The following is a 14,256-nucleotide window of genomic DNA, read 5'->3' as shown; positions in this document are numbered from 1 at the left end:
GTAAGTGGTGAAAAAGTATATGGGCTTAAGTATGGCAATGATGCCGTTTGATCTGGGGACAGTCAACCCCATTCTAGAAACACTTAGCAAAACAGTCATCCTTCTTTATTCTCTGAGCCACCCACCAATAGCTAGCCCTCCATGGTTTTCAACAATTCTCTGCCAAGCACAACCTATTTTTGGCCTAAAGCTAATGATGGCCAAGGTACAATGCCTTTCATTTGAAGAAGTCAGCATCCAGTCTCATCATTCTATTTCTATTTACAGACCACAAAACCTTTGGAGAGAGATCCTTAGGAAACACTTCGGTAAGTAGGAAAAAGATCCTTAGGAAACACTTCAGTAAGTAGGAAAATTTTCCCACTGGAAGGCAAGACATAAGCCATCAATCTGTCTCAAATTCCTCCTGGAACAAGGTGGCAAAAGGAAGCTATGGAAAAATAGTGTGAAGAAGAGGAATGTTCTCACAGCTATCTAAGAAAGAGCCACGACCGCTTGATGCTTGTTTACCTCTGGAGCCTCAAAGACCTCCGGGTCATAATGTATGGCTGGAGGAAAGATGGCTACCAAGTCCCCCTTCCGCAAACAGTAGTCCTGCGTCTCTGAATGTAGAGTCAAGTCCTCTTGAACAAAACGAATGATGCTTGAAAATGAGCATAGTCGTAAAACCTCGAGAACGGTGCTTTCTGAAGGACACAAGCAAGCAACAGCTTATTAAAATATGACTGCTCCTGAACATTGCTCTCAGTTTGCTATTAAGCTCATTACCAATAGCTTTGATTGAAAAGGGAACCCTTTCTTAATCAGATCCATTGAACACCAAGGGGGAGTCATGGTGGTCTTGGATCATCATAGCAAGGAGGAGGTGGGGGAGACAGCTGGGACTTGGCCCATCACAGACAGAAGCCTATGGTGCTGTACTTGGGCAGAAAGTCAGTAGCTAGGGTTTTTGTAGGAAGGAAAGGTTGGCAAGAAAGAAATGCTGTGTGATAGGTATATCCATTGGACATTAAAACCATCTCCCAGCCGAAGAACACTGCTGGTGGGTTTTTTCTCCACCCTTCGGAACAGCTACATCTTTAAAGCCAGGCTTAAGCATTTCATAATCACTTAGGCAGTTAATAGTAAAGTAATTGTAGTAGTGCTTTCTGCGGTGACTTAGCACTTAATTTCTTTTTTGCTAGCTGTAAATAAAATGTGGGTCAGCATTTGTTGGAAAAATTTCAAAGAAATAAGACTTGCATGGGATTCAGAAGAAAACCATCTTTTCCTCAGCATCCAGGGAAAATAACAGCCACCATCATAACCTGGAAGATTCCAGAAGCTGAATGTCCTTGCTTTCCCAGTGGCCTTCACCTTTTGCTCCTAGCACGACAGATTTTATGGCTAATTTCCGGCAATTTATCCTGGCAGTTTGAGGAGGAATTCCTTTGGGAATAATATGCATAATTTGCATAAATCATTCTGATAGCATGCATATCAGCATGTAGCTCCTGTCTAGGTCTGCATCTCTGCCTTCATAATCAAAACTGACTATGTTTTCACCAGCCTGAATGGGTCCTAGAATATAAAGCTTGATTCTTTCTAATCAGCAACGTGAAAAAGAGCTCCAAATTGAGAGCTTTCCCCCTTTCACATGGTAACAAATGGTTGTGTTTATGGCTTGCAATTTAGAATCTCTCTCTCTCTCTCTCTCTCTCTCACACACACACACACACACACACACCCCAATCTCTCAGTGTTCAGCAAAGCTTGGAAACATAGCATGCTCAGTTATTAGAGTAGAGCAGGGCACTGGTCAGTGAGGGCTTGCATCAGCCAAAAAAGAATAATAAATGCTATTCCACTAAAATGTAAATCTACGCCCAGCTTGCACGAGTAGCTTTGGTGCCTTCTCCCGGGACACTTCCCCCTTAGCATGCGTTTGTCTAAAGAAATGAGGCTGCGGTCCGCTCTGTGTGGCCGGTGTGGTGATTCAATGTGACGTACAGTGAGGCTGTGCATATTCTTTTGGACTGCCTTCGTTATTATAATCAGGCAGAGTCAAATCGGCTTGTTGGTGATGAGGCCAGAAAAGAACTTCGGTTTTGGAACGTGGACTCCACTGCAGATAGCCACAAGGCAACTGACACGACGGATCTCAGCTGGCAGGACACCGGTGACCAACATCTCTGTGGTGCAAAGCGAGGGTCGGTTTCCCACGTATGACTGCTGGCTCTGTTGGGTCAACAGCGGGACCGCAGCATTTTCGCTTGTGGTGTGAAACGGTAGCTGACATATGTAGCGGTGCCGTTCCCCCAAGTCCAGTAGGGGTGTGGGAAGAAGAGAGACAAAAGCGAAATCACTGTGGGGTGGCTCTGCGACAGGGCAGGCATTTACCAGTCCGAACAACACAGTCCCATCCGATTGGCCGGCGGGGCTCGGGGGAAGCAGGGCAGCTTGCGCCCACTGCGGGATCGCAAATGACAATTGGGCAAGCATCTCTTATGCAGAAGTTAATCACAATAATGGAGCACAAAGTGGGGCTTAGCGGTCAGATCGTAAATGACAAATCTGTTTTACCTTCCAGTACCAGTTATGTGTGCAAGGCGAGGTTGGCTCTCGCTCTGAGCGATCACACCGATGATCATTAGATGACAAAAGTAATGAGTTGCATTATTATCAACAATGGAGAGGGGAGCTTCCGTGGCTCTGCGTTACAACAGAACAGACACAAAAGCCAGCAGCTTTTCCACCAGCCCCAGTAAGAACGCGGGCAGAGCTCTATGCTGAGAAGAATGACAACTGCACAATAAAAAAAATTGCAGCCTCTACTTGTAGTTGTCATAGTTGAGCAGACACCAGCCAGTGCCACTGACAGACCAGCTGGGCCCTGGGAGGACTTCCATGCTGCACCAGGAGGTACAGTAAATTATCCTGCACGGTAGAGCAACATCTGTTTCTGTGCTAGTGCCGAACAAACAAGGCAATTTAAAACATACCAAGGGATAACCAAGCAACAAATGAACATGACCCTCATTTTTTCCCCCCTTCTCACACACGAGGTGTTAAACTTCATTGTGCAAGCACTCCACGAAAGAGAGGCCAGGTTGGTAGTTGATAAGGTGTTGTCAGAGAGATTTTACATATTTCCAAAATGGAAAGAAAAAGCTTATAGTATTGTTATTCTTAGAATCTTCCTTCCCCCTGCTATCTTCATTTCTTTTATACCAAAGCTAGCACTCAGTTCTCAATTCGCTCTAGAATTAAAAAAAAAAAAAAAAAAACTTTCCATATACTTATAAATATTCAGTCTTTAAACCTAATTTGCTATACTTAGTTCACATGCCTTCAAGCATTTGTCTTCCAATTTCCACTGAATAAATGCGTACTAATGAGAAGTAGAGCAAGCTGCTGAGGCAAAGCTGGGTGACTTGGGTCTGGCCTGCCACCAGCTTGTGATAGGCGGGCAAATTGAGTTAAAATGAAAAGTCTTGTCAGCTGAAATTCAACATGGTAGCCAAACAGCAAGCTGTCAATCATCCAGCCAAAACAAGGGACTGTAGGTAATAAAAGGTCATTGTGATCATTAGTGCACTTGGCTTTCATATGCAAGTTAATTTTAATTAAACATGATCTCTATCTGTAAATGTTTTATAAAACTTATTGTGCATAATGGATTGTTAATTTATACTAACATTTAGCAGGTAATAGGACCCTCTACTTATTAAAGCATTGTAGAGAAATGGCTATCGAGAATGCAAATATTTTGGGGATAATTTACACCAGGCACCACAAGGTGCCAGCAATTGCGATTGCGATTAAGATAAGACTGCCTGTGTTTTATTAAGAGCTGAGCTTTACTAACTGGTATACAGTAGAAAATTGGATTATAGCATTCCCACGATGACCTTACAATTCAGGGCCTGAACTACCTCCTTCACCTGGCTAGGAGGGATCTGTTTTTCTTCTCCGGATCTAAAAATATTCTCATTAAGTATCCCTTCTAAGCAAAAAGCTGGGGAATGTGTTGAGCTAAGACATTTTACCACGTAACTGTGAAGGAAAATTGCAAATGAAAGGATATGCTGGTAGGAAAAGGCATGTACACTTTCTCTCTTGCCCTCAGATCTCCATTCTGGCTGTAATAATTGACAGATGATTCTCATTTGCAGATTTAAAGCGTTGAAGCAGCTCATGACAATCAATAATGCATGTAACAACGCAAACACAAATAAGCACATCCAAGTTTCTGCCTCACACTTAGGCCATGTCTGTGTATGTGGAATGAATGTACTGTGACATGGCCAGGCTGTTAATTTGGGTCATCTTAATGACTGGTGCAGACTGTCATACCATCTGATTAGCCATGGTGATCCGTGGATCGCAGTGATGGCTGGAGTGAAATGGACAGCCAGGCCACGCCGCGGTCCACTGGGGCTGAACGCTTGGGCGGTCTTACAAAGGTGGATGAGGAGGGGGGAGAGGAGGGTCTACGGGCAGCTCTCTAGAAGGTGTGAAGAAATGGAGTGAGGATCCAGGTGTGTGGGGGCATTTTTACATAACTGCCTTTAAGACAGGTGAGAAGATAAGTTAGATATTATAATAATCACGGATGCTGGGTGGCTCAGTGGGTTGAGCACCTGACTCTTGGCTTTGGTTGGGGTCATGTCATGATCGCAGCGTGGTAGGACTGACCTCATGCTCGAGGGGAGGGTCCCCACTCAGTGGGGAGTCTGTTTGAGATTTTCTCTCTGCCCCTTCCCCTGCATGTGCTCTCTCTCTCTCTCTCTCACAAATAAATAAATAAATATATCTTTTTAAAAAATCAATTATAATAATCAGATAACTTAAAGCCAATAACTAGTTCTTAGCTCAACAACTGTGTTTTAAATAAAATTGAGAGTAAATCTGAATTGGTACAGAAGTCTACTTTCACTCTGCATTGCAGACACAACATTTGGTTTCCTCTAGAAAAGTAAATTCAACATTCATATGTTTAATAAACATTTATTGGAGCGCCTGGGTGGCTCAGTCCTTAAGTGTTTGCCTTTGGCTCAGGTCATGGTTCCAGGGTCCTGAGATCAAGCCCCACATTGGGCTCCCCACTCAGTGGCAAGCTTGCTTCTCCCTCTCCCACTCCTCCTGCTTGAATTCCCTCTCTTACTGTCTTTCTGCCAAATACATTTAAAAATCTTAAAAAAAATGTTTATTAAGACCCTACTCTGTTCAGGGCACTGGACCACTGCTACTGGTGAAAAAAAAGAAAACACAGCAAATGGACTTAGCCTTTGTGGACACTGTAATCTGGGTAGTTCAGAGTTGGGAGGTGCATAAAGGCAGGAATGAGCCACAAGATCCTAGAGAGGATTCTGCGCAATTTCTCACTAGATACCTCTCTAAAGATGGCATTCAGAATGTACATTTAACAGAAAGTTATTTTTCATACTGAGCTGAAATTTCCTCCTTTTAATTTCTACTGTTTTGAAAAGAGGAAAAGGGAAAAAAAAATTCTAATCCCTCTTCCACGTGACAGTCCTTTAAAAAAATTTAAAGACAACTGTCATGACATTTTTATTTTTAACATTTTTTTTAAAGATTTTATGTATTTTAGAAAGAGCGAAAACAATCACAGAGGGAGAGGGATCACAGAGGCAGAGGGAGAAGCAGACTCGGCGCTGAGTGCGGAGCCTGATGTGGGTTCTATCCCAGGACCCTGTGATCATGACCTGATCCAAAGGCAGCCGCTTAACCCACTGAGCCACCCAGGTATCCCTATCATGACATTTTAATATTGTATGTCAGAGACAACGTGGCCTTCAGTCTTTTGACATCCTGGGTGAATTCAATTAGCCAACTTGCCTCTTAAAAGCCGGCAGAAGTGGGTGTAGTATTTTAATTAGAAATGTAGAGAGGAACTACTTTCTTTACCCTGTATATCAGACTTCTTTTAATGTTTTGTTGGAAGCAGAGGGACAACAGATTTTTGAAATCATATCGCCACTGACTTGTCTTAAGCTTTCTGATATTCCAGAGGTTATCAGCCCTGGCTGCCCATTAGAATCACCGGAAATGGTTTAAAAAAAAAAAAAAAAAGCTCCATTCCAGATCAATGGATTAACTAAACCTTTAAATTAGTGGTTTTGAACCTTGGTTGCAAATTAGAATCACCTGGGGGAGCTTTTAAAGCCATCAGTCTGCACCCCAAACCAATGAAATCAGAACCTCTGGAGGTGCGACCAGATATGAGTAGTTTTTAAAGCTCCCGAGTTGATCCCAGTGAGTAATCAAGGATAAGAACCACTGTTTTAAACCTTTCTCTGCTAAGCCACACATTTCCTCATCCTATTTATTCTTAGGCAATTGATGCTTGACCTAAGTCCAATTCTTTGCCTTCTCATTGTTCCCCTCTCAAGTCCTGTTTCCAGTAGTCATTTGTGTCATCTAATCCTTTTAGCTCAGTGCTGAACTGAAAATCTGATACACGTCCAGTTGGTCTTTTTCAATTTTTGACTAATGTTTTCTTACCTAGAAAAATCTCACTGTCTGATCTCTGGTGTAACCCCTTTGTGAAAGATACCTCTTCCTCCTTCTCCAGATAGAAGTTTCTAAACAAAGAATTTACACCTCCTGAATATACCCATTGGAAGAGAGGATTTCATTCAATTTATTGTCCAAATTATGCATGATTTTTCTTTCTTAAAAAATTAATTTATTCATTTGAAAGAGAGAGAGAGAGAGAGAGCATGCACAGTTGCCAGCAGGAGCTGGGTCAGAGGGAAAGAATCTCAAATAGACTCCCCACTGAGTGTGGAGCCAGATGTGGGGCTTGATCTCGAGACTCTGAGATCATGACCTGAGCTGAAATCAAGAGTTGGATGCTTAACTGACTGAGCCATCCAGCCCCATATGATTTTTCAAATATACAATTATTTTTAATATTGAATGAACTTTTTCAAAATAATGCCCACAATTGTGATGTTAATGATAAGGATAACTGTGTGTGTGTGTGTGTGTGTGTGTGTGTGTGTGTGTGGAGGGGGGATATAGGAACTCTATCATCATTATAAATGAAAAATTTATTTTTATTTAAAAACACCGACAAGATAAATAAAATCTTTAAAAAAAAATTTGGAAAAAAAAAAAAAAAAACACTGACAAGATTCTGATGTGAATCTCGAGCCCCATCCTTACCCTCAAACTCAACTGTATCTGAGAATTAGTGATCCCTATCCTTGTAAAATAGTGGTCAAGTTCTCTGGTGTAGTTCTGGAGCATTTGCTCCTTAACATGACAGTATTTATGGGTTAGCTTTTGAGTTAGACTGGCCATCAATTTCCGGTTCTGCCACAATGTGGCTTCATGACTTGATTTGGTTAACTAATCTTTCTGTATCTTGTTATGTAATAATTAAGTGAAGATAATAATACTTGAAGGTTAAATAAGCTAATATATGTAAAGCAAGTAGCACAGTGCCTGCCACATAATGAAATAGTTGTTAATACTGTCATTCACACTGTGTCATCTGGAAATTAAAAATATAGTTAACTGTATGATCATCTTGTTCAAGTCATCTGATCTCATACATGTGCATATCATGGCTGGCTTTGCTGAATCAGGATACAAAGAATCCCTCCCCCCATCTCATCTCAGACAATGAAAACGGACTCTAAGGATTCTGCTCTCAGACATGTCCAGGAGAGAAGCATGAGTGGACAAGAAAACCCTTTACCCCCATGCAAGTTATTCAGCATTCTGATATTTTTCTCATCTGTAAAAATCATGCAAAATAATGGCTGCCCCAGCCCCCCAGGATTTTGGTGAAGATCACATGAAATAATGTTTGAGTCCATAAAATTGTCTTAAGATTTTGCAGTCATTAATATCTTAATATTGATTATATCTAATACTCATCATTTGTTATACAAGGATCTTTGTCTTTCCCAACTAATCATTTTTTCCCCTTTCTTTCTCCTCACTACTTACAAACAATGGGCTTAGCAATTTTTGATAGGATTTTGTTCGAGAATCACTGCAGGCTTATTATTCTAAGGCTAAATTTTATAATAGACGATCTCCTTGCAAGAGAGTAGTGCAAATTCTGCTGAGTTTTGGTTTTATAGCACCTCCTTTTGTTCCAATATCCCTCACAACCGCCATGTGTGTGACTTTTCTCATTTTGAGGATATGTAATTGAACAAAAATTAGGTGCCTGCAACTCGCCTGAGTTATTCAGTGCAGAAGTTACGATCTACTTCAACTTACATTCTTCTTACTTAAAGCACGTTTGTTTTTTTCATGTGTGATGCACAGAAAGAGCATGCCTGTGTGATGGCGTAGACTTGAATTTGCGACCAGCTTGGTTCACAAATAACTGAAAATGAAGAACACAGTGTACGTATTGCAGGGCACTGAGAGTCAGGATTGTTTTGGTGATAGCAAGAGATGACATTTATTGAACCCATACTTTTTAAGTTATGTATTATCTAGGTAAACGTGGAAGTCAGAAATAGTATTCAGTGAGATTCTTTGTTAGCCATTTGTCAAAATTCCAATTTCGAGAGCTTCCTCTCCTTGCATTCTCTTTTATCTTACCTTCTCTTGGACTCATCTTTTCTCCTTTTGCTTTTCCTGTCTTAGAAATCTATATTTCTAAATCCTACCTCCATTCCAAGTTTTTCTTTCTGGGAAAACAGAATAATTCTTACTTTTCTCTCAGGTTTTCTCAAACTTCGTTCAAACAACAACTTTTCCTACGGAGATTTTGGCCCCCACTGACACTTATCTGAGCCAACTGTAGTTAGTAACTTATTTTAAAAATTATATTTAAATTTTGTTGTAGAGACCTTTATTAAACATTGAGAGATATAAAATTATAGTAAGGTCATGATAAGCATAGTCCTTATAATAAGGTACATAAATATACAAAAATAGGAAGTTGTGTTTTTCTTTATCTAAAAGAAAAGTTTGGAATGGTTTTAAAGAAAGATTTTCAAGAGCCAAGGGGAAAAAGCATAAATCCCTCACAACCTCTTAAAACACATGATTGCTTTGAATTACTTAAACAGGCTTGGGACTTAAAAGCCCAATCTATGTTACATATTTTAACTTCTGCTGATATTAAGTGTATATTGATGTCAGAGGAAATTTGATACATGGAAGGCCTACAGGATAGAGGCACAAATGTCAATAATATATGCACAAGTATTCGCACCACGATAAACCTATGCCCCATTGGACTCTGTCTTCTATAATCACTCTAAAAAAGAGAAATCATTTCTGGTCAGGAATAAAGCACTCATTTCTATGGCATTCTAACTTTATAATCAATGTAGGCTGACATGCAAAATCTTTGTTAAAAAAAAATCTCTTTTCTTCTTCCTGGTTAAAAAACTTCTTACTAGTTAAAAAAAAAAAGTGGCATTCATTTCATCCTTGTGATCTTTTTCCTTATCATACTAAAAATTCAAGATCTCTTTCTTTATAAAGAAATGTACTTAGAATAACTACATAGACCTCTGTCTTTAGGGACATGAAAAAAGGGAAACATATACACCCATACCATGGGCGTACACAGTAAATTTTTAATCCTGTAAATCTTCCCTTTGTACAAAGAGTACATACTCTTCTGATACAGAAGATTATTCACAATTGAACTATGATGAGATGCAGAGGTCACCTGTTGTGTAATTGATTCATATAAAAATTCGTTTCAATCTGTATAAAACTGTCTATCTCATATAAGGAAAAAATGCACATTATTTTCTAGAGGATTAAATTCTCATAATGAACAACACTGGCCTCTGCTGGTAACCAAGGTCACAATGAACAGATGTCCACCTTTTCTAGATTGCTGAAGGTGCTGCCTTTATCCAGGTAGATCTACAATCTCATGGGATCGTTACTATTGCTCTGTTGATGATAAAGGGGCCATAAATTTATGAGGGCTCCGAGCAGGAAAATCTCTAACTCTAGCTACGGACTTAAATGGACCCAAAGTGTAGGTCTGGAACTTGCCATTTCTTTTGATCAAATAAATTTAAACATTTCTGCTTCAATACCATCATTTTAAAATGATCTTTTCTTTCCACAAGATACTGAGAGTAAGAAGTTGGTGAATTTCAATTAAATTTTTGAAAGTAATAACTGTGTACAGAATACAAAAACATATTCCTTTAAGTTTATTTGCTTTACTTCCCAGTATACATTACCTGGTTCATAAAATACAACTGAAATAACTTGAATACATGGGAAAGCAACCTTGATTTTCATAGAACTCTGAATCTTCTACCCTGAAAATACTGTGTATCCATGTGAAGGTTACTGCCCAGAATTTTATGCAAATTTTTTGGATTTGTTCAAAAAAATAATTCTGCAAAGAAAACCAAAATAATATTTGTATTTTAATAATGCTGGGATTATTTTCTTTCACCAAGCAAATATAAAATGTCTTTGCTAACTTATGCTAAAAAACAAACAAAAAAACAAAAAAAACCCTAGAAGATGACACATGTATCCCAACCGATTAAGCAAGCTTAACCACCTGTCTGGACAAGATAAACTTCCTGCTATTGCCTCTGATAGGTCTTAGCCTGCACAATGGGAACATTCTCTAGAACACATGAACTTTCTTTTATTAATGTCGCCAACAGTCAACACTACTCAAGATCTGTAAGTCCTCTGCTCCCAGAAGTTCCCATCAAAGAACCTGGAACACACTTAAAAGATAAACAATTGAGACCAACATAGGCTAAAATACTTGTCTACATTATCAGAGGAGTGAAGCAACAAAGATATATAAAGACTTACTCTTACAAGCATCCAAAGGGTCTTGGATTATTGTATAGTAAAGGATACCACAGGAGAAAATATCAATACAGAAGGGACAGAAAATAACTCATTAACATGGAATTTAAATTAGGGAGTTAAAGTTTGTTCACATAAAGATACAAAGTGTCTCATCGAAACCAGTAAAAGAGAATGCAATCCACTGTCATCAAAAGCTCACGTACTGTTGCTGGTGTACAGGTCTATGTAGAAGTAGAAAAATAACTGCGTCGCTCCTGACCTCAAATATATTTGAAATAATGACCATGCATACTTCATGAGTCAGTGAATATTTTATAAAATATTGACATTTCACATGGAGTAATCAGTAGCTGCTGCTTCTTCTTTTCCTCCCTGTCTCCCTTTCTTTTCTACCTTCTTCCTTTTCTCCTCCCAAGTATATTCAAATCAAGAAGTTCCAGTGGAAATCACGTTTACTACATTTTTGAGAATCATACACTTCAAGCTGTATAAAACATCCTAACCTCTGCCTGAAAATGTAGACACCATCTTAGGTAAGAATAAATGCATCTTGTATACAAGTCGCCGTTCTGAAATACTTCCTTTTTCAATCCCCAAATACCTTTCTTGTTAAGATAGTGTAGCAGTGTTTGGAAAGCGTTAGCACACCAACAGATGCTCAGAATCAAATGACTTAATAGGCATAAACTTTTTTTTCCAAATAATTGCAAAGCTTTGGGTTAGCCTTTTGCTTACCTTGCATAGTTAATTACCTAGGCCTTAATGTTTACATGTAATGAGAGTATCTACAGTTATAAACTACATAATTTATAATTGATGTAAATGGGTGTTATTATGTCAATTAGGCAGCTGTGTCCTCCACCTCTTGGTAAACAGCTTTGAGTGATAAACTGAGTTTGCAGAGAGGTACCTTCTTTTCTTCATAACAGATAAAAATAAATTACCTAGGTAGACCAGGCTGTCCAATTGTTCTCTGGTGAGGTGGATGGGAAATCCAGACCCTTTCTTTTGACCTGTTGACTGCAGCAAATGGTCAATTTCGTCACGCAGCACTGCCATAGCTTCTGGGTGCTGGAGGAGGTAATACATCGCCCAGAACATAGTTGGAATAGTGTTTGTCACAGAAGCCCAGAGAAAGCCTAAATGATGTGCTGGGAGAAAATAAGTGAAAAGGAAGATTAATAGCGTTTATTACACTGATTAGATTTGCAGTGTGCTAATTAAAAGATGTTAGGACACAGACCCAGCCAAGGATCAGTGCATGCTAATGAGGACCAATAGGCTTCTGAAGTCTAATTTTCTGCTTAATGAGAATAGTTTAAAATGTAATGTGCGCGTGGGGGGTGGGGAGGTGGGAGATGAGATAAGAGGAGTAAATGCAGCTTAGTTATACTCTTTCTCATTATCCCCATTAAGTATCTTGTTTTACCACCTCAGCAAAAAAAAAAAAAAAAAAAAAAAAAAAAAAAAAAAAAAAAAGAAAGAAAGAAAAAAAAAGAAAGAAAGAAAAAAATCAATTATCACAGAGGGTTGTTTCAGAGTAAAACATTTTATCATTAGCCAATTAGAAAGAGCATAAAAATTTTCAAGGTCACCATTTTGTCTTTTTATTTCAAAGGTCTATTGTAAATTGTTTTATTTTAGACAAGTAATCATTCAGAAGTTTCTTACCTCCTATTTCAAAGTCCTCAAGCGTATAGTATTTCTCCAGGATATCTTGCCTCATTTGAACAACTTCTGACCATCCTTGTGTCTTAACTAAGTGTTCTGATGTCAAGAGTTTTATAAGTTTCTTTCTAATAGATTTGACATTTCCTAGAAGCTCTATCGGTATGTCTGATATTAAATACGGGAATTTGTCATCAAATTTTAAGAAATCATCTCTTAGCTCAGTAATAAATTTTCTCCTATTGCCAGCAAGAGATTGTCCATATATGGTTGTGAACGTGACCTCAAATATTACCGAGCTGCAGAATGTCAACAGGTATGCTGTATTCCAAGTTTTGGTTTTTAATAGTTGGAGTTCGAAAACTTGTTTTAAATTCTGCATCATGTTTTCTGTGAGTATATCTAAAGCTGTCCCTCGTAAAAGATGATAGCAGCCATGAAGATCGTCATTCATGTCATCATTGTTTGCCAACTTTTCAATGGAAAATGCTTTCTTTAATAGTTTATTAGTGAAAACTCGAAAGCTTAATTTGTGACTTTTCATTACTAACTGGTACTGAAAAGGATCCAGGATAAATGTGATATACTTTCCTGAAAGAAATAAATGAGAATATGAGTTTGGTTGGGAGCAAAACAAACAAAATACGTGAACTTTGAGAATATTTTAATCAATATTATAAAGACCTTAATAACTAACATGTAGAGAGATGCAAAGTTTAATAAAAATCCATTTTGTTCAGAGATCCCCCATATGTTTCTGTTAAAAATGGAAGATAAGTGGGAGAAACTCAAATATTCTTATGTTCTGAATGGCTTTTAAAAAGATACCGTGTTATTTTAACTAAATAACCAAATATTTAAACTACCCCTGAAATATCCTCAGAATCCCTTGACTTAAACATTTCTCATATTTTCCCTAAGAATACAAACACAAAACAAACATCAAACAAAAAAACATATCAAAGTTATTATTTACACTTTATAGAAAGCCATTTCATACCTGATATCATCTTAGCTTTGATTGGATATGATAATTTTAACTCAGACAAATGAAGATATGGTATGAGGCAGATACTCACAAACTAATGTTTAGTGTGACACTAATACCAAATCACAAATGCCAGCATTTTCTTTTTTATAGATGAGAAAATAGTGGTTCATGGAGATTTAGTAACATGTCCAAAGTGACCTACTGATTTGTGACTAAACAGGATTCCAAACAAGAACCTGTCCACTTATGCATTCATCCCTCCATTCAACATTTATTGAGATTCAGATACTTGTTTGGATCTCTTTCCTCTTAAGATAAAAAGATGTAAAGAAATAATTCTTGAAGAGGTGTGAACACAAGGTAAGGGAAGCAGAAAGTGAAATCCACTTTGGTCTGCCCAAAGTTACCTATCAGCAAGTGTTCTTTGAGGTGGTGACATTTGGTGTTTTCAAATATCAGGGTTGTCCAAACTTACCCAATTAAAAGACATAGAGTACTGGTTAAAAATACAGATTCCTGCCTGATTCTGATTCATGCGGTTGAGATGTGGGACCTCTGAGTCTTTATTTTTGACAGGGGCCTGAAGGGATTTAAGGCAGCACAGTGAGGAACGTAGTCCTACTTTGGTAGGGCTCTCAAAATTCTCAGAACCTTGGAGAGTTCCCAGCTCTCACCGCTCCCTCCAGAGCCTGGACAAAAAGTCACTCCCCATGCATGTTCTTTTCCTTACACAGTGCTGATTTCTTCCCACTAGAGAGCTGTTTTAAGACTCCTAATTAGAAGTATTCTGCACATAGTATTTAATAATG

The 14,256-nt window shown here is 38.6% G+C and overlaps 1 protein-coding gene across 1 annotated transcript in view; it reads right to left on the bottom strand.

Annotated features, from left to right (window-relative positions):
• Positions 1-14,256, bottom strand: part of LOC131826777 (cytochrome P450 7B1) — a 176,811-nt gene that overhangs the window by 13,234 nt on the left and 149,321 nt on the right. The window contains exons 3-5 of the mRNA XM_059166350.1: positions 12,460-13,047; positions 11,733-11,939; positions 511-686 (exon numbers count right to left, since the gene is read on the bottom strand). Coding sequence (XP_059022333.1) covers positions 511-686; positions 11,733-11,939; positions 12,460-13,047 — 971 coding nt within the window. The remainder of the gene's footprint in view (positions 1-510; positions 687-11,732; positions 11,940-12,459; positions 13,048-14,256) is intronic.

The sequence above is a fragment of the Mustela lutreola genome, chromosome 3 (assembly GCF_030435805.1).
Source record: "Mustela lutreola isolate mMusLut2 chromosome 3, mMusLut2.pri, whole genome shotgun sequence".
NCBI classification, from domain to species: Eukaryota; Metazoa; Chordata; class Mammalia; order Carnivora; family Mustelidae; genus Mustela; species Mustela lutreola.
Note: the sequence above shows the minus strand (reverse complement) of the source record. Positions and strands in the feature narration are given on the sequence as shown.